The sequence below is a fragment of the Choloepus didactylus genome, chromosome 23 (genome assembly GCF_015220235.1).
Source record: "Choloepus didactylus isolate mChoDid1 chromosome 23, mChoDid1.pri, whole genome shotgun sequence".
Lineage (NCBI taxonomy): Eukaryota > Metazoa > Chordata > Mammalia > Pilosa > Megalonychidae > Choloepus > Choloepus didactylus.
Genome location: NC_051329.1, coordinates 26,246,435 through 26,264,609, shown reverse-complemented (window position 1 = coordinate 26,264,609; position 18,175 = coordinate 26,246,435). Strand labels below are relative to the sequence as shown.

General features: G+C 41.9%; 1 protein-coding gene across 1 annotated transcript in view; it reads left to right on the top strand.

Moving 5' to 3' along the window:
- CHEK2 (checkpoint kinase 2) overlaps nt 1-18,175 on the top strand; it is a 42,039-nt gene that overhangs the window by 23,565 nt on the left and 299 nt on the right. Inside the window, 8 exon segments of the mRNA XM_037817121.1 lie at nt 7,297-7,358; nt 8,881-8,951; nt 8,954-8,979; nt 10,531-10,617; nt 12,073-12,237; nt 12,461-12,578; nt 13,614-13,699; nt 17,374-17,442. Of these exon segments, the coding sequence (XP_037673049.1) occupies nt 7,297-7,358; nt 8,881-8,951; nt 8,954-8,979; nt 10,531-10,617; nt 12,073-12,237; nt 12,461-12,578; nt 13,614-13,699; nt 17,374-17,442 (684 nt within the window).

Sequence of the window (18,175 nt, the reverse complement as noted above, 5' to 3'; positions counted from 1 at the left end):
ATTCATTTATCTCAAAACATGGCAAGAGCCCAAAGAATTTCAGTATATTTGAACCCAGTACTAATCTGGGTTCCTTAATATGTGTGTGTGTGTGTGTGTGTGTGTATGTGTATGTGTCTAGCTGTCACTTTGCTGGGAGGAGCTTTTCCACCAAATTTTGAGGGGATAAGACTAATACTAATTTTAGGGGATAAAATAATAATATAAAGGTATCATAATTAAATGATTACATGATGTTTCCACTGAGTTAGTTCTTCATCAAAAGATACAGGTCGCCTAATTATTAGTAAATTTGGTTTTATTTTACCTGTTTTTTTTCTTTTTTTTAATACCTGAAGTTTTAACACTTTTAATACTTTTTGATGCTGCTGATTTCAGTTGGAGTATACCAAAAACATCTAAAGGTATCCAATAAGTATGACAATATCCTGTCCTTGTGTCTGATTTAATGGTCTCTGTGACTTTATTGTGTATCACTAATTCTAATCTTTGCTGTGCAGTCGTGACTTTGTCTTGAGGGAAAGTGTGCCTAAGTTTAAAAATATGAGATTGATCCCATCCTCTTTTTAATTAGTTCTTTCATTTTCTTAATTTATGAGCACCCATGAAATCATAAGCTAGGTAGGCATTGGAGTTAAATTTGAAACAACTGCTAGCCTGCCTAGCTAAGGATTATTTTATCATGCTACTTAATCCCCAAACAACTAAAAGCTTTCTTCTCCATTTTCTCACTTCCCCAAATTCCCCAGATGACAAATAGAAACTAAGTATAAAACCACTACACAAAACCACTGCTGTTAGCACAATAGTTTAGCGGCTTCTTTAGGACTCAGTGGGTGGAACTTGAAAACCCATGAGAATATGAGTGGCTGACCTTTCTGCTTGGCTTTCTTGTAATTCTCTTGTAACTTTTTCCTCTTCCCTGAATTCCTCTCCTTTTTCCAAGAAATTTGGAGTCTCTCTTTAAAGATAGGAAGTCTCTAATTTTCTGGGGTGGGGTTGCATCAAACCCACCCTTAAGGTAAACAGGATTCTCAGAATTTTCCCTAATGTCACAGGATCCCCAAACATAGAACAGAATGTAGAATCCTAAAAAGGGTCCCTGGTGCTATTTCTTGGCAATTTACAAGGGCACGTGGAGGCTCTTGGGAGTCAAACATGGAACCATGAGTGTGTTTGGACATCTGGGGACAGTGAGTAGAGCCTAGCGGTTGAGAGCCTGGCCTTTGGAATTGGACATTGTCACACTTATTGTGCTGTCTGCCTTCTAGGACTGGGCAGTGCTGAGCACAGATAGACTTGTGACCCCTTCCCTCTTGTAGCTTTAGTGTAGCGGGGAAGCAGCCCTGGGTTTTCATCCCATCTCCATCATCTCCTGGCTCTGAGACCTTGGGAAGGTCATTTAACCTTTCGGAGCCTCTGCTTTATCATCTGTAAAATGAAGGTCAGCGTGAGGATTATATGAGACCTACCTGTAGAGCTTTTGGTACAGAGAACATGCTTGGTAAATGGTTGCAATCTGTAATTCCCTGATCTCTTTTCCCTCTATGACCCAAGTGGGTGATCTGGGTTAGTACTGCTGGTTTCTGGTAGAGAGATGTTTTCAGCTGTCACAGCTCCAGCCAGTGCCCTTGGAGATAGCAGAGATAAGAGGAGACAGATCACACAACTCTGACTATTGGGGACCCCTGAATACTCTGTCTGCTCCTCACCCCACTTCAGAAATGGGAGCTGGCACTGCCTGCAAGGAAGCCAAGCAGAACCAAATCGTTCCCATTCTTTCCTTTTCTCTCACTTCTGATCCTTTTCCTTAGATGGCTTTGCTTCTGCTTCTCCTTTAAAAAAAGATATTTTCATCAAGATGTCAAATAGTGCTAGAAGGTTTTTTACAGAAACCAGCAGCACCCCTTCTAATTGTCCTTGCAAGTGTTTTTTTTTTTTTTAAATTCAGTTTTATTGAAATATATTCGCATACCATACAATCATCCATGGTATACAGTCAGCTGTTCACAGTACAATCATATAGTTACGCATTCACCACCACAATCTATTTCTGAACATTTTCCTTACATCAGAAAGAATCAGAATGAGAATAAAAAATAAAAGTAAAAAAAGAACACCCAAACCATCCCCCCTATCCCACCCTATTTGTCATTTAGTTTTTGTCTCCACTTTTCTACCCATCCATCTACACACTAGACAAAGGGAGTGTGATCCACAAGGCCTTCGCAATCACCCTGTCACCCCTTGTAATCTACATTATTATACAGTCGTCTTCAGGAGTCCAGACTACTGGGTTGGGGTTTGGTAGTTTCAGGTATTTACTTCTAGCTATTCCAATACATTAAAACCTAAGAGGTGTTATCTATATAGTGCATAAGAATGTCCACCAGAGTGACCTCTCGGCTCCACTTGAAATCTCTCAGCCACTGAAAGTATTTAGTCTCATTTCGCATCCCCCTTTTGGTCAAGAAGATATTCTCAATCCCACGATGCCGGGTCCAGATTCATCCTCGGGAGTCATATCCTGTTTGCCAGGGAGATTTACACCCCTGGGAGTCAGATCCCATGTGTGTGTGTTGGGGGGGAGGGCAGTGAGTTCACCTGCCAAGTTGGGTTAGCTAGAGAGAGAGGGCCACATCTGAGCAACAAAGAGGTACTCAGGAGAAGACTTTTAGGCGCAATTATTTGCAAGTTCAGCCTCTCCTTTTTGCAAGTGTTTTTAAACTCTTATAACTTTCTTCACTAGAATTTACCTCCATATTTCTAAATAATATACATAAACTCCTGCCTCTTGGTTTATCAATTTTAGATGACCTGTTGCCTTCCCGCTATAATGTATGAGGATATTAGCTCTTCATTCCTTTCTAATCCTCTTAATAAATTACTATAATGCAAATTCAGTGTTTTCTTTTTCCTTTTTTTTTTTTATTGTGAACTTTAACCTATATACATAACAGTGATAACTTTCAAGGTATGATTTCACAGGTAGTTAGAAAATCTCAAAGAATATCATGGGTTACAATTCCACAATCCAGCTGTTATTATAAAATATAACATACATACAGAAAGGTGTCATCTCTCAGTATACAACTCAACAAGCAGTCGTGTACGTAATTTCAAAATTTGTTATGGGTTACAGTTTCACAGTTTCAATTCCTTCCTTATTATGCAATGCAAGGAATATACAGAAAGGTGAAGACCTTCAAGGCACAATTCAATGAGCAGCTATAGAGCAAATCCAAAGGAAGCTATAGGCTATAGTTCCACCATGCCATTTACCTCCTTCCAGCCATTCCAACACCCCAGCATCCAAAAATATATATGTAATTATATAAAGTTTCAGTATTCATAGACCTTTGTTCAATTTTCTCTTGTTTTCTGCTATCCCTTCCTCTCACTTAATCTCTTTCTGCATCTTTAGGAGTGTCTAGGCAGTGAGCACCCTAAATTGTTTATATTGAAAGGGGGTGTTGATGTTATGGGGGAGGGGGCTGCATCTGATAGTTGATCTTAAAGAAGCTGTTGCCTCTGGGTTTTAGGACTTGTCAGGTATAGGAATAGGAGCAATCTGGTGGATTTAAGTTTCTGAAAGATAAAACTTAGTAAGTTCATCTTTTATAGAATGTCAGGTAGGGACCTAGGTATTTGGGGACTACTTTTGGTAAGGGCATGGCTTACTGTGGCCATTTGGGATGTCTAGCTGGAACTTCCATAAGAGAAATCTCCAGGATAGCCTCTCGACTCTATTTGGGATCCCTTAGCCACTGTGACCTCAGCTTGTTACCTTTCTTTTTTTTCCTCTCTTCGGTCAAGTGGGCATTTTCTATACCTCGCTGCCAGTGTCAGGCTCATTTCTGGGAATCATGTCCCATGTCACCAGGGAGATTCATTCCCCTGTGAGTCATGTCCCTCGTGGGGAGGAGGTTAATGAATTTATTTGCTGAGTTGGGCTTAGAGAGAAAGGCCACATCTGAGTAACAAAAGAGGTTCTCTGGAGGTGCCTCTTAGGCATAATTATTGGAGGGCTCAGCCTCCTATTTACAACCCTAAATTTCACAAGAGCAAGCCTCAAGTCGAGGGCTTGATTATTAAGTAGTGGGTTCCTAACTTGACTTAATATATATTCTATCCCAAGATAAGCAGTCAGTTTCTCACATTATCTTCTCTTAGTTGTATAATCATCATTACTCTCAACTTTAAACAATTATCATAACATAATACATCCCAGAGCTCTTATCAGCTGCTAATTATTCTTTCCTAGTATTAGTGTAGAGTTGGTAAGATATTCCTATTAAGTATGATCATTAATACGTAATGGGTAGTTTTTCCATATGATTCCATTGTTAACCCTCTGCACCAGTGTCATGCCTTAAAAGTGTATCATGCTAACACTTATTTAGGTTTGTGGTGCTACTCTGTGGGTTACTTGCCTTTAAACAACCATTTACAAATGTGTACCCTGAATGCGTCACTGATATTTATTATCCTGTTAACAAACCATAGTCACTCCTGACCATTCCCATACCATTAAGATCACCCTCATTAACATGTTGATACATATTAGATTATTGTTCCCCCTTCACTAGGTTCTGACTATCTCTAGTTCCGCTATATTATACATTATAAGACACTTTTTACATTTTTCACAGAGTTCACATTTTTCATAGAACTCATAAAGTGGTAATATATATTTTTGTGTCTAGCTTTATTATTCACTAGCTTTATTTATTCACTCAGCATTATGTCTTCAAGCTTCATCCATGTTGTCATATATTTCACGACCTTCTTCCTTCTTACTGCTGCATAGTATTCCATCGTGTGTACATACCACATTTTGTTTATCCACTCATCTATCGAAGGACATTTGGATTGTTTCCATCTCTTGGCAATTTTGAACAATGCCGCTGTGAACATCGACATGCAAATATCTATTCATGTCACTGCTTTCAGATCTTCTGGGTATATAAATTCAGTATTTTAATTGTCGTGACAACAGAAGTGTCCACTGCAGAGCCAAGTAGTCTACTGTGATCATACATGAGGAGTGGTGTGACTTGTAGCCTGATTCCCACAGCTGTGTGTGCCATGACTGTAACTTGGCTGGCATATCATCAACCCCCAGTAAGTGGTATAGCTGTTACTAGTGTTGTTGGCATCGATCTGGCAGCATCTGAGTGTCTTCCTGCATGCCAGTAGCTCTGTTGGATGTCGGACCTAGAAAGATCAATATGATCTGACTTAGCCCATGCAGTGCCTGGTCAAAGGAGACCCATGGTGGGTTTGAGTTTCCTTTCTCTGCCCTCCTGTACCTCAAAGCCTGGTGGGGAGACAAATACGAGGTGACAAAAGGTCAGAATTCCTGCAGAGAGAGTGGGCACCCCGCTGAAGGCACATTTGCGTTGAATCTACTGTAGGAGGCCAAGGGGCCCAGAGGGTCCTTTTAATGTGAGCAAGGTATGGCCCTGGGAACAGGGAGTCTCAGGGTGGCCAGAGAGGAGATGCCGGGGACCAGGAGCAGGAGATGAGGCTGGGGTAGAGGCTGGGGGTCAGGGGCAGGATGAGGCAGGGTCCTGGAGAGCCTGGTAAACCCTGCTGAGAAGTTGGATTTTAGCTTCTGGGCAGCAAGGAGCCTAAGATTTTCTCTCTTCTTATCTTCCCTCCTTCCTTCTCTCTCTTTTTTTGTGTTTTCCTTCCTTCCTTCCTTTAAATATTTAAAAATAATATTTCACACACTTATATTATCATATATGATAAATGGAAATTATAATGCACACTAATAAAAGAACAGCTTTGAACTTGCCATTCAAATTAAGAATGAAAATTTGACCATATAGTTGATGCTACCTGTGTCTTTCTCCCTTATCCCACCCCTTACCTCTTCCCAAAGGTAAACCCATTATCCTGAATGTTGTGGTTATCATCCCCTGCTTTTTTAAAAACCACCTATGTATATGTTGTTTACATATATGTATGTATGTGCATGTGTTTATATGTATTCCTGAACAATACATTGTTTTCCTTCTTGTTGCTGAGCCTTGTAAACATGTTGTCATACTCCTTCAGTCTTTTATGACTTGCCTTTTCCATTCAGCATTGTGTTTCTGAAGTCCATCTGTGTTGGGTGAAGTCACAGTGTTCATTTACTGCTTTATCACAGTTCACCGTGGGGGGTGTAACCCCACAGAGGATCTTCATTGCAGCGACAGATGTGATGAAATTTGCTTTGTAGGAAGATCACTCTGGTGGTTTTTGCCACCATCTAAAATCTAAAACCTAAAAACCTTATAGCTCTCCTCCCCTTTAGTTTGGATGTAACCCCAATCCCCCTGTCTGCTCCCCAGACCTTTTACTTATTCCTGCCACTGGGCTTTACAGTCTATCCTTTGTATTGTAAAACCAATAGGAGCCAGCCACAAAGGGACAACTATTGTTTGATTCCACTTGTATTAAATATCTGGAATAGGCCAATTCATAGAGACAGAAGTTAGATTGGAAGTTACCAGGGGCTGGAGAAAGGGGGAGTGGGAAGTAGAGTATTTAATGGGTACAGAGAAACTGCTTGAGGAGATTAAAAATTTTAGAACTAGATAGTGGTGATGGTGGTGATGACTGAACATGTCAGCATAAAATCATATTATTAAATATGCATTTAAAACTGTATAGTACTGCCACCCCCTGAAGTTTCTGCCATGCACCCCGCATTGAACAGAGGTCACACACTGTAAGCCATAGGGCTGTGTGTATGTGTGTGTGTGTGTGTGTGTGTGTGTGTGTGTCTGTCTCTATTTACACCCCCCCAAGGGGTGTGTGCTTTTAAGTTCTTATAAAATGAGAATTTCCCTTATTCTTTGAAAAATGGGAGGATTTTGTCACGTGGGTCCCTGCTACCCAGTGGTTCGGTTGTCTGAGCTGAAGAGCAGTGCTGTCTGGTGGCAGGACTGGGCTAACCACCTGGCCTGCTTCTTTGATAGATGCTGTCTGTCAGAGTTCCTCAGGATCTTTAGGCCGCCCCTGAGTGCCTCTGCTCTGGAGCAGTGAGAAGGATGCCTGGGAGGAGACCCGGCCTTCCTTCCTGGCTGTCATCCTTGTGTATGAAATATGAACCAGTCCCTCACCAGCTTTGTGGGATGGAGAGTTTCTTGCGTGTCCTTACTGAGGAACCAGCTAGGTTCCGTTCTGCTTTCCCCTGCACGTAACTTCAAAGCATCCCAGGCAGATGTCCCACGTTCTACTGCTGTTGTGGTTTTCCTCTTGGGAGCTTCTCACTATTTTTCCCTTCCCCCTCTCTTTTAGCCTTGCATCATCAAGATTAAAGACTTTTTTGATGCAGAAGATTATTACATTGTTTTGGAATTGTAAGTAGTACATTTTCTTTAAGCTTCCATTTCAATGCTTATAAGCCACCGAAAGCTCCAATGCTGGCTTGCATTTCTAGTCCTGGGGGTCCTCAATATACACGTGTGTGTGGGGACCCTCAAAGCGTATGTGTGGGAGGTTGTATCAATTCTAAAAAGCCTCCAGTGTTTCTAAAGGCAGATGGCATAGGGGCTCTAGGCCCTGGGTCTGGAGTCCCTTGGGTTTGAATCCTGTTTGCAGGTCACTGGCTGACTGCACCTGGTGAGTTTACTTCATGTCTCTGAGTTTCCTTTTCCTGGTTTAATGGGTGTAATAATTATGCTCCTACTGTCAGGATCATTGTGAGGATTAAAAGCCATCAGGAAGGGAAAGCCTCCAAAAACAGCGTCTGGTGCATGTAGGTGCTCAACTACGAGTGGATGTTATTGCTCTGAAACACCTGCCTAGTAGATCTTTCTGCTCAGGATCGAAGAACCAGGTTGCCTGGTGGCACCTGAATATCAACATCTTGCTAGTTTCAGTGGCCATAAAGTCTTGTCTTCTTTGGTGTGACCCAAATCATTTTCTGTCTTATTCCTGGGAAAAGCCTGTCTTGATGTCCAGTCCCACAAAAATAGTATTTCTGGGATCAGCTGTCACGGCTGAAAGAAATGCTTTACTCCTGGTTGGCAAATGGTGGCTCTGCAGGTTGACCACTGAGATTATTTACTAAACATCACCCCGGTCATAGCTCTAGTGAGAAAGAATGGATGGCCCCTTGTGGCGCTTAAGGGAACAGCTGTTACTGTTGAATAGGAAATTATTGTCTGACTGGATCTAGTTTAGCACAGTTTAATAGTAACAACAGTAGCCGTTACTTTACTAAGCAATTACTGTGATCCATGTACTGCTCTAAGCACTTTACATGAATCCGTTCATTGAATCGTCACAAAAACCTTACAGGTGGGTCACTCTTTTTAGTCACATTTTACAGAAGAAGAAGCTGGTGCTGAGGGAGTGAATAATACATGCCAGGTGCTTTGCCTGCTATTTTTTACAACAGCCATCAAAGCAGGTGGTATCATCCCAGTTTTAAGAGGCGGGGGGAAACAAGCTCAGAGAAGTTTACTGACTCTTGCCCACAGTCACACAGCTAGGAAGTGGTGGAGCTGGGGGTTCAGACCATGGTTGTCTGATTGTAATCTCCAGCTCACTCTTCTACATCAGCCTCAGAAACACCTGAGGTTGGATGGTAAAATGCAGATTCTTGGGCCTTGCCTCTGAACTACTGAATTACATTTTTAAAAGCTCTGCAAGTGTCTTCAGTGTCCATGCCACACTTTTCTTGTTCCTTGGTTTCCAACTGGGACATCTGATTGTGGATGAAACTGTTAATCTAATTGGCTTTAGAAATGCGAGTCAAGAGTGAATAAAAATGGCAACTCTGTGCTTGTCTTAATGAATTGTTTTGTTTATATTATTATCTTCCATCCAAGTGAGGTTCCTCTCACAAATGAACTGCTGCTTTGCCTGTGGTTTCAGGATGGAAGGAGGAGAGTTGTTTGACAGGGTGGTGGGGAATAGGCGCCTGAAAGAAGCTACCTGCAAACTCTATTTTACCAGATGCTCCTGGCTGTACAGGTAGAGAAGCTCTGAATTCTCTTGACAACCTGCTTTTTTTTAGGTGACTTACCTCCTGAGTTAGGCCAAAGTTGAGGGTCTGTGGTTTAAAACTGACAGGGAGGGAGTCTGTAGCGAAGTGAGTCTGTGCATGTTGTGTTTTATTCTTGGCAAAAATATCCCACCCATTGACTCAGATGACAAAGCTCCCCATCTGAAGCTCAAGAGACAGTAAGAATGGGAATTAAAAAATAAATAAAAAGGTGGGGTCCCATGTCTCTTTTTTAGTTTGTTAAATAAAAGAGGTGGGAAGTTTCGGCCATGTCTCTTATTGGTATTCTCTTACTATGGATGTCTCTACTTCTGCCTGATCCTTGTAGAAATTCCACGTAGCCCTCAGTAGGGGAACTGGGCAAGTCTGAGGGAGGGTTAGGCTGGGATGTTGGGGTGAGTGTGACAGATGGGTCTCTTTCCCATGGCACGTATTGGGTGTTCCCTTCACATGCAGCATCCCCTTAACTGCACTGTGCAGCAGATGGTGAATGCATGCTGCCTTCTCTTCTCAATCCATCGAAAGGGCTGGGTGGAGGAAAAGCAGGCGGGCCCCTGTGTCAGGGAACGTCATTTCTCAAACTAAATTTGCCTGTGGCGATTCTCCACCTAGTTTTTTCCCTTTGATCCCCTTCCAGGCAAAATGTGCAGTGACTGGTGGCAGTTCTTGTATTGAGTGAGGTTTAAGGGAAGTTTTCTGGGGGCTGCTCCTCCTGGATTTGCCCTTTCTGGGGGCTTCACCAGGTCCTTTTCCCAGTGGAAGTTTTTGGGAAGAATTGTTGCCCTGGGTGAGAGGGGTAGCTGGAGAAGATTGAAGCCCATGAACGTGAGCTCTTTTAAATGGAAGCTGTTATCTAACCAGTACTTCGATCTCTTATTGGTTTATTACCTCCCTTATACTTAGTGGCCAGGAATATTAAGATGGACCAGGTGTACAGTAGTGGAGGTGGGAAATTTTTTTTTTTCCCAAAAGTTATAGGATATCATATGTTGAGGTTTCCTTATGTGTTCATTTTTATATGCTATTTCAGGCCATAGAGTTTTCAGAGATTAAATCAGCCATTGTGTTGAGGAAGATGTTAATTAACTCTGGGTATTTAAACAGATATTTTACAAATCCCCTTTAAAAATATTATTCTCAGGGCTGGAATAACCAAGATACCATCCTACCATTGGTTGAATGTTTATAATGACTTTAGTATGGCCTCAAAATATTTTTGATGTTACCCATTTACATTTTTCTTAAAATAGTCACCTTTCAAAGGAATATTTATTACCCTGAAATATAAAATAAAAGGTTTACTGTTGTAAGTTACCTTTTTCATCTTACTTTTTTGAGATTTTCTCAAAAGCAAATATGTAAAAACTAAGGCCTTTATCCAGCATTCTCTGTGAATTTGGGGACTCAGTGTGAGAAACCAGGCTTTCAGTTTCATCCAGCTCTAGGATGTGTTGGTAACTCTTGTCTATACTTGTGTACTTACTCCATAATCCAAGGGTCATGTCTTCCTTTTTGCATAGTACCTTCATGAAAATGGCATAATACATCGAGACTTAAAGCCAGAAAATGTTCTACTCTCATCTCAAAAAGAGGACTGTCTTATAAAGGTAAGAAATTTATGTTCTGTAAATGTGGCCCCTCCAGTAGATTTCTGCTCAGAAACTGTTTTTTTTTTTTTTTTAATGCAATTTTATTGAAATATATTCACACACCATAATCCATCCAAAGAACATAACCAGTGGGTCACTGTATCATCATATAGTTGTGCATTCATCACCACAATCAATTTAAGAACAATTTCAGTACTCCAAAATAAAGAAAAAAATAGAAAAGAACACCCAAAACATCCCATACCCCATACCCCCCTATTATTTATTTATATGTGTGTATATATATATATATATATATATATATATATATATTTGTCTTTATTTTATTACTCATCTGCCCATACACTGGATAAAGGGAGTGCCAGTCACAAGGTTTTCACAACCACATGATAAAAGCTATATAGTTGTATAAGCATCATCAGAAATCAAGTCTACTGGCTTGCGGTTCAACAGATTCAGGTATTTCCTTCAAGCTATTTTAATACACTAGAAACTAAAAAGGAATATCTATTTAATGCATAAGAATAACCTCCAGTATGACCTCTTTTCTCTATTTGAAATCTCTTAGCCACTGAAACTTAATTTTGTTTCATTTCTTTTCCCTTTTTTGGTCAAGAAGGCTTTCTCAATCCCACGTCATGTCCCACGTAGGGAGGAGGGTGGTGAGTTTTAAATTTTATATGATTTTTATTTTATTTTTATTTTATTTTTTCCTACCCTACCCAGAAACTTTTAAATGAACCAGTAAAAAGTAGGAGCATAAAAAAGGTTGAGAATCTGACCTTCTCACTCACAGCAGCTATATTTTTAGAGATGGGGTAGTAGTGCTTCTACCCAGAGGCTAATAAACAGTGAGCTCCTCAGAGGTGGGGAGGAGGGGCCTAGATGGACCAGTGAGCGAACCATAATCCCTGGCCTGACCTTGCCTTCCATCTAAGACAGTGCTTCTCAAGCCTGGCTTCACTTTAGAAGCTCCTGTTGAGATTATAAATATATATTTTTTAAATGAAGCCATGAGGGCTGCACTCAAACCACTTGAGTCGGAATGGCTGAGGGTGGGACCCAGCTATAACTATTTTTCTCCACGCGCCCCGTGTATTCCACTGGGCCTGCATCTCTGGGTTGAGAATTTGGGGTCTGAGAAGATCTAGGTGTAACTACTTAAGAGCCATAGAGTGTCTGTGATAAGGGTTATAAACCTTTTTGGTTAAAGAGAACATAGATAAGTTGGAAAACCTGGGTCTTGAGGTTCCTTGGCTTAGCATCAACAATTAAGCAGAATTAAACAAATGCCTTACATTGCAAAGACATGGACCTGTAGTTTCTCAATTCATGACAGGTGTGAACTGTACATAGTAACTGATCTAGCTGGCAAGTCTTTTGAGACTGGCAGGCTGTATTAATATTTTTATTTTATGACTTAAAATTATTACCTTTTGTCCTTAATTTTAGATTACTGATTTTGGGCAGTCCAAGATTTTGGGGGAGACTTCTCTCATGAGAACTTTATGTGGTACCCCCACCTACCTGGCTCCTGAAGTTCTTGTTTCCTTTGGGACTGCTGGGTATAACCGTGCTGTGGACTGCTGGAGTTTAGGAGTTATTCTTTTTTATTTGGTAAGAAAAGGTTTTCATTGCTTCTGAGTCCGGTTGGAGATAATTAGATGAATTCAGAAATGTGTCCATGTAGAGAGTTTGTGTTTAAATTAGGTCACATTTGACCATCAATTTTAAAGAAAAATCTGATTTTTTCATTATTATGAAAAGAAATCTACGTATCCATATGACACTGAGAACTGCCACTTGATTTCTTTTCCTTTCTCTCTCTACCAATATTAAGCCTTAGTGGGATCCACCTTTCTCTGAGCATAAGACTCAAGTGTCACTGAAGGATCAGATCACCCAGTGGAAAAATACAACTTCATTTCCTGAAGTCTGGGCAGAGGTCTCAGAGAAGGGTATGGATACGAAAAGGTTAAGAATTTGTGGTTTGCCTAAAATGGGGTGTGTGCTGTTGGTGGGAGTTTCTTTTCAAATTCGGTGATATATTCTTCTGTCAACTCTGTTATTTTCTGTTGTTAGTTTTGTACCCATTTGAGAGGCAGAGGAAGTTTTTAAGAGCATGGGCTTCAGAGATAGGAAGCCCAGGGGCTCAAGTCCTGGGCCTGCCATTTCCTAGCTGTGTGACCTTAGGCAAGTTACCTACCCCTCTCTGAGACTCCCATTTCCTTTATTTATAAAAGGGGCACTATGACTCCTACCTTAAAGAGTTTTTCTGAGGGTTGATGCATGCAAGTGCCTAGTATCTCTTTAAGTGTGTGATAATAAGTAACATTTTAGTTGCAAGGTTTCCTTTGAGTAAGTAAGCTGGTAAAAGCTAAATGTTACTTTGTGTTTCATAATTTAAAGTGCAACTTTATAGTCTCAAGACAAAAGTGGACCACTAAACTAAATTTGCAATAATGTAGCATAGATGATTGTGTTTAAATGTTCAGAATGTTTATGTAAGGATGTGATATGGTTGCAGCATACAAGCCACTCTCCAGTCGTTCCTTGCTGGAGTAGTTCAAGCTTTATTTCTGACATGTCTGCGGTTTCAGGGAGCCTCTCTCTGACCGAAGAACTCTCACCACCAATCTGCCGGATCTCAGAGTTTGCTGAGCACCCTGAGTATCTTAAGACTGGGTGGAAGTTCAGCTTAAATTAGTTTGAATCTGAGTCCAGCAACAAGAGTGGGAACAGAGTTAAAAGGTTGTGACTTTCAAGCAGGAAGAGATGGGGTGGCATCATTCCTTGATCTCTCTGAGCACTCTGAAGAATGCAGACAGGGAGGAGGGTTAGTGACCCTGCCCACCATGTGGAGTTCCATGAAGAACTCAGACCTCCTCACCTCTCTTGGGACGTTGGCCTATGATTCTCGTATCCTGTGCTATTGCTGTTTTCATTTACTTACTCTTTGCACTGTGATTTGCCAAATTGTCTTGTCATTTTAGCTCTGGACCTCGTCAAGAAGTTGTTGGTCGTAGATCCAAAGGGACGTTTTACAACAGAAGAAGCCTTACGACACCCGTGGCTTCAGGTGGGTGTGGGGCACTGCCCGCTAGCATTAAAAATTCCAGGGGCGATGCTGTGCCCCGAATTTTTCTTGAGAGAGAAAAGAGGAAGGAGACGGAACAGATTTGCTTTGTTAGAGCTGTTTGAGATTGTGCTTTTAGAGGAATTGTGTGTGTGTTCTCTGTGTTTGGGGATGTAACCTTTTTTCAACGTCACATGAGCCTCTTGTATATACAAGCTCACATTATTGTCTGTTCCTGATTCTACTTGGCTGTCCTGAGTTGGCAGTTTGGCTGCGTTCCTTTGAGAGGTTGATCTCCCTTTGCACCTCCACTCCCAGGCGCCTTGCAGGTAGGGTGGGCTGCATTCCAGCTATTTCAACCTTAAATCAGAGAAGCAGGGGGAGGAGGGGCAGAAGGCAGCCTTCCTGGGGAGAATTGGGCTGTTTCTCAAAGAGAAGCGATTTGGGCATCAGAGGTCCCATTTCTTGTTCGTGGTGAGTAAGCATGCCACTAGTGCACGCCATCACCTGTGCCTTTCAAGTCTGCTTTCCCTCTCTCTTCCTGCTGGGGGTAGTGGCTGCTCTTGTTACATGCTGACCTCATTCACACTGCCAGTACTAGAAGTCCTTTGTGACTTTGCTGGGCTAATCTGTGGTTTTGGAATTAGCTACAGCATAGAGCAAGTTTCTTGGTGGAAGTCTAGTCTTCTGTTAAGTGCACTTCCATTCAGCACGGCCATGCCCTTTCATAACTTACTTTTGGTCTCTCCATTTCCTGTGGGATTTAACAAGCTAGCTTGAGAGATGGCTAGAGACCGTTCCTTGGGGTTAGGTGCACTGTTGTAGGGACTCCTGGGGCAATCCAGCCTTAGCACTGTTCTTCTGGGAAGGCTGTCAGGCTGTCCCCATTCTTCCTTCTCAACCTTCACACCTCACAGCTTTGCTCAGGCCAGCTCAGGTTGAGAACAACAAATCCTTAAAGAGAAGGGCGGGGGAAAAAAGGCAGATATATGTGTTTGGGATGTTGCCCTGGAAAACAGCAGTCCTTCAGGAGAAATCTGTCAGATGATTTAGCACTTCATAGACCACACATATTTGAAACAGCAGGACCCTGGAGAGAAGGAGTTTGAAAACAAAGGGTACCTTTGCATGTGGGGATTTAATTTTGATGAAAAGAGAAACATGCCTCTTGGGTCTTTTAATGTGCCTAATAGGGAAACTCCTGGGGGCCAAATGTGAATGTAGAGGAGCTGTGTTAGTCTTGACAGAAATGGAGTCAGCAGTTAGGTCTGGGCATGGGGTTTGCATCTGCCCCAAATTTTACAAAACAAATATAACCTATTTTACTTGTAATTTTCTTTCAAATGAAAAAATGAAAGAAATGAAACAAGGAAAAGGCAAAATTCAGCCCTACAGTAGGAGTCTCACTTGAATACTTTTGTCCCTATTTTCCTTTGGAGCAAAAGGTAGAACAAAGATGCAGATTTTCCATTTAAAACAACTGCTAATGGTAGTTTAGATTTTATTTGGGAAAGTTCAGTGTTTTTGAAGAAAGGGAATGGTTTTTTTGGGTCTGGTTTTGGACTGCAGCATTGGGGATGTTGGCTCTGATGCTGTTTAGTCATTAACAGACAGTCTAGTTTTGGGAATATCCCGTATGTCCCCTTGTGCCTCATGTTTGCTACCTGAAATAGAAGATTCTTTACTGCTTGCCTTTCAGGAATATGGTAACTTAATATTTCTGAATTAAATTCCCTATCTCAAAGGAAGGGTATTTATAAGTATACATTGCTACTTGTGGTATGTCCTTTAGTGCTTTCTCAATATTATTACTAATTGATGACTTGTTTTAAATATAGGTATAAGTAGGTTTGTGGTCAGTTCTGTTTGACTGCACTGATGATGCACATATGAAGGGCTTTCCAGTGTGGTTTCATTTGTCAGTGCATTCATTCCTTCCAAGGACACTTAGTGAGCTCATTTGTTAAGCATTGCTAGTTACCATCAATGCAAAGAGGAAGATGACAAGTTCTTTCCTTGGGGAGCTGGCAGTCTGGGCAGGAGCGCAACCCTGACCATAGTAATTGCAGTGCAGTGGTTTGCATGTGGTGATAGAGGTAGGTGCAGAGTTTGGGGGACTCCCAGGATGAGGCTGCGTCAGTTGCCCATAAGGGCCTGGGTACTCCAGGTTCACACAGTATGAAGAGTGTCCAAAGGTTGGGTGGCCTGGAGGTGACGGGGATGGTTGGGTCCACATTTTCAAACATATAGTCCCTCTGATACGGAGGTCCCATGCCTGTAACAGTGTCTGGTGCCTGAGCACTTCCTCAGTGGATGAGGTAGATGGGCAGGAAGGCAGGGAGGGCATTCCCAGTGGAGGCTGTGGCGTGAGCAGGTACAGGGGCAACTAAGGGCTGGACCTTTTGAGAGTGACATGGCATGAGAAATGAGATCCTGAGGTCTTGGGAGAGCATGGAGCAGACTCCAGTGGGGAGTTAAGCTGAGTGATTCAGTAAACAGTGATTGAAGACAGTGATTCTAACTACTACTTGTAGGACAGATGACGCCTTTATTACTCTAGCACCTTAATTGGTCTACATCCCTCAATTGCTGAATAATTGGAGGCCTTTGGTCTGGGGTGTCCCCCTCTATCCTCAGTGGTACACTTGGCTTAGAGGGAGGGGCGGAGGGAGGAGTGGGGAAGTACACGGGACTTCGGAGTTAGACAGCTGTGGCTCTGAATTCTGCACACACAGCTTGTGACTGGCTGAGCTGGGATTCTGGCTGGTCCCAAGCCCACATTCCTAGTCATTGATGTTTCTCCTTATGGGAGGAAAGGTGAGCTGCACTTGGCCATCTCTCAGGGCTCCCAAATCCAAATCCTTCAACCCTAAGGAAGCGAGTGTCTAGGGATGTGGGAGCTACCCTCTGGAGGGAAGTTCTGTGTGTTTCCACTGCCCCTCCACCATCCTATACCTCCCCTTTCTGCGGTACAAACCACCTGTAATGCCCTGGCCTGTTTGTTTTTCTTCTTCATTAGACCTGAGCTCTGAGTGATCACGGGCTTTTGAAGTCCATCACGTGACTTGTACACCACCTGCTGGGCTAACTTTCCCAGGGTACTAGGTCATTTTGTTAGGATGGTCTGGTACCTGGCCCTAATGTTGTGGAAGTTTGCTGGGGGTGGGGTGGGGGTGGTTCTCTGGAGAGATTCATGAGAGCTGCATGGCATCAGCCTGGCGTGGACTGAGCCAGCCTCAACTTCTGGTCTTCTGATTGCCATCTTCCTCTGTATCTGGGATGCTGGTTCTGAAAGTTTTTTTTTTCTTTTCTTTTTTTTGGTTAACCTGCATAAAATGGTATCCATTAGAATCAGTATTAACAATAACACTGTTGCATTCTGAACATCTTTTGAGTGCTGGGTTCTGTGGTTCTCTGACCCACAGAGAGAGCACTTAGTCTTTGGGTTTTGATTCAACAAGAATTGACTGAGCACTGACTTCTGATTAGAAGACTGGGAAGTCAGGGGCAAGAATATGTGGTCCCTCCTTTGGGAACTTTGGCAAGGGGATGCCTGTTGTTGGGACAGACCCAGCCTTTCTTTGCCCACTTTCCTGCTTCCTGCATCCTGGCCTTATCTTTCTAGAAACTATCTTTCTTTCAGACACAGTTTACCTATGTTTTTAAATTCTTCACAGGATGAGGACATGAAGAAAAAGTTTGAGGATCTGCTTTTGGTGGAAAATAAGTCTATGGCTCTACCCCAGGTATTGCAGATTATCATGGCTGATGGTTCCACAGCAAGGATGACACATTTGAAGATTCTCCTTTGTAGCAATTGCTTAACAATTTTAAGGAATAATGTAGCAGACTCTTTGTTTCAACTTGATCTGCTCTAGCACCCTTAGAAGATTTAGCAGTTCAGAGGATAATTAATGCATTAGAGAAGAACAGCAAGGGATCATTATTCGAAAGGTCTTCTGCAAGGCAAAATTGGTGGATTCTATCAGAGTCTTCAATTTAAATTTGTTGAAAAATTTAAATTTTGGGCAAGCACTTGATTATTGATTATCATTTTAACCCTTTAAAGTTCTTTTGTAAGCACAAGTTAATACCTGTTCATTTCTCTGCTGTCTTCTTTGGGGAGAGATGCCTCTCCTTTTCTCAATTCCCCCCTCCCAATTTTATAAATGGGGAAATAAAATAAGGCAAAGAAATGATTGTCTTCCCACAAAAGAGCAAGATTTGGGGATCCTGGTGGAGGGATCCTTTAAACTTCATAATTTTGGAGACCAAGGAGCCTGGTTAAATGCTGCTTATTTTTAGTATACATCATTGAGTAGTCAGGAGACACAAGGGAGAGAAACATTAATTGTATAAACTTATACCAGTTAAGAGGAGTGTGGTGGGGATTTAGATATCAATGACAAACAGTAATTCCTGGTACTAGACATTTCACACGAAACACCCAAAATTTACCAGAAGCATACTGGGGGAAAT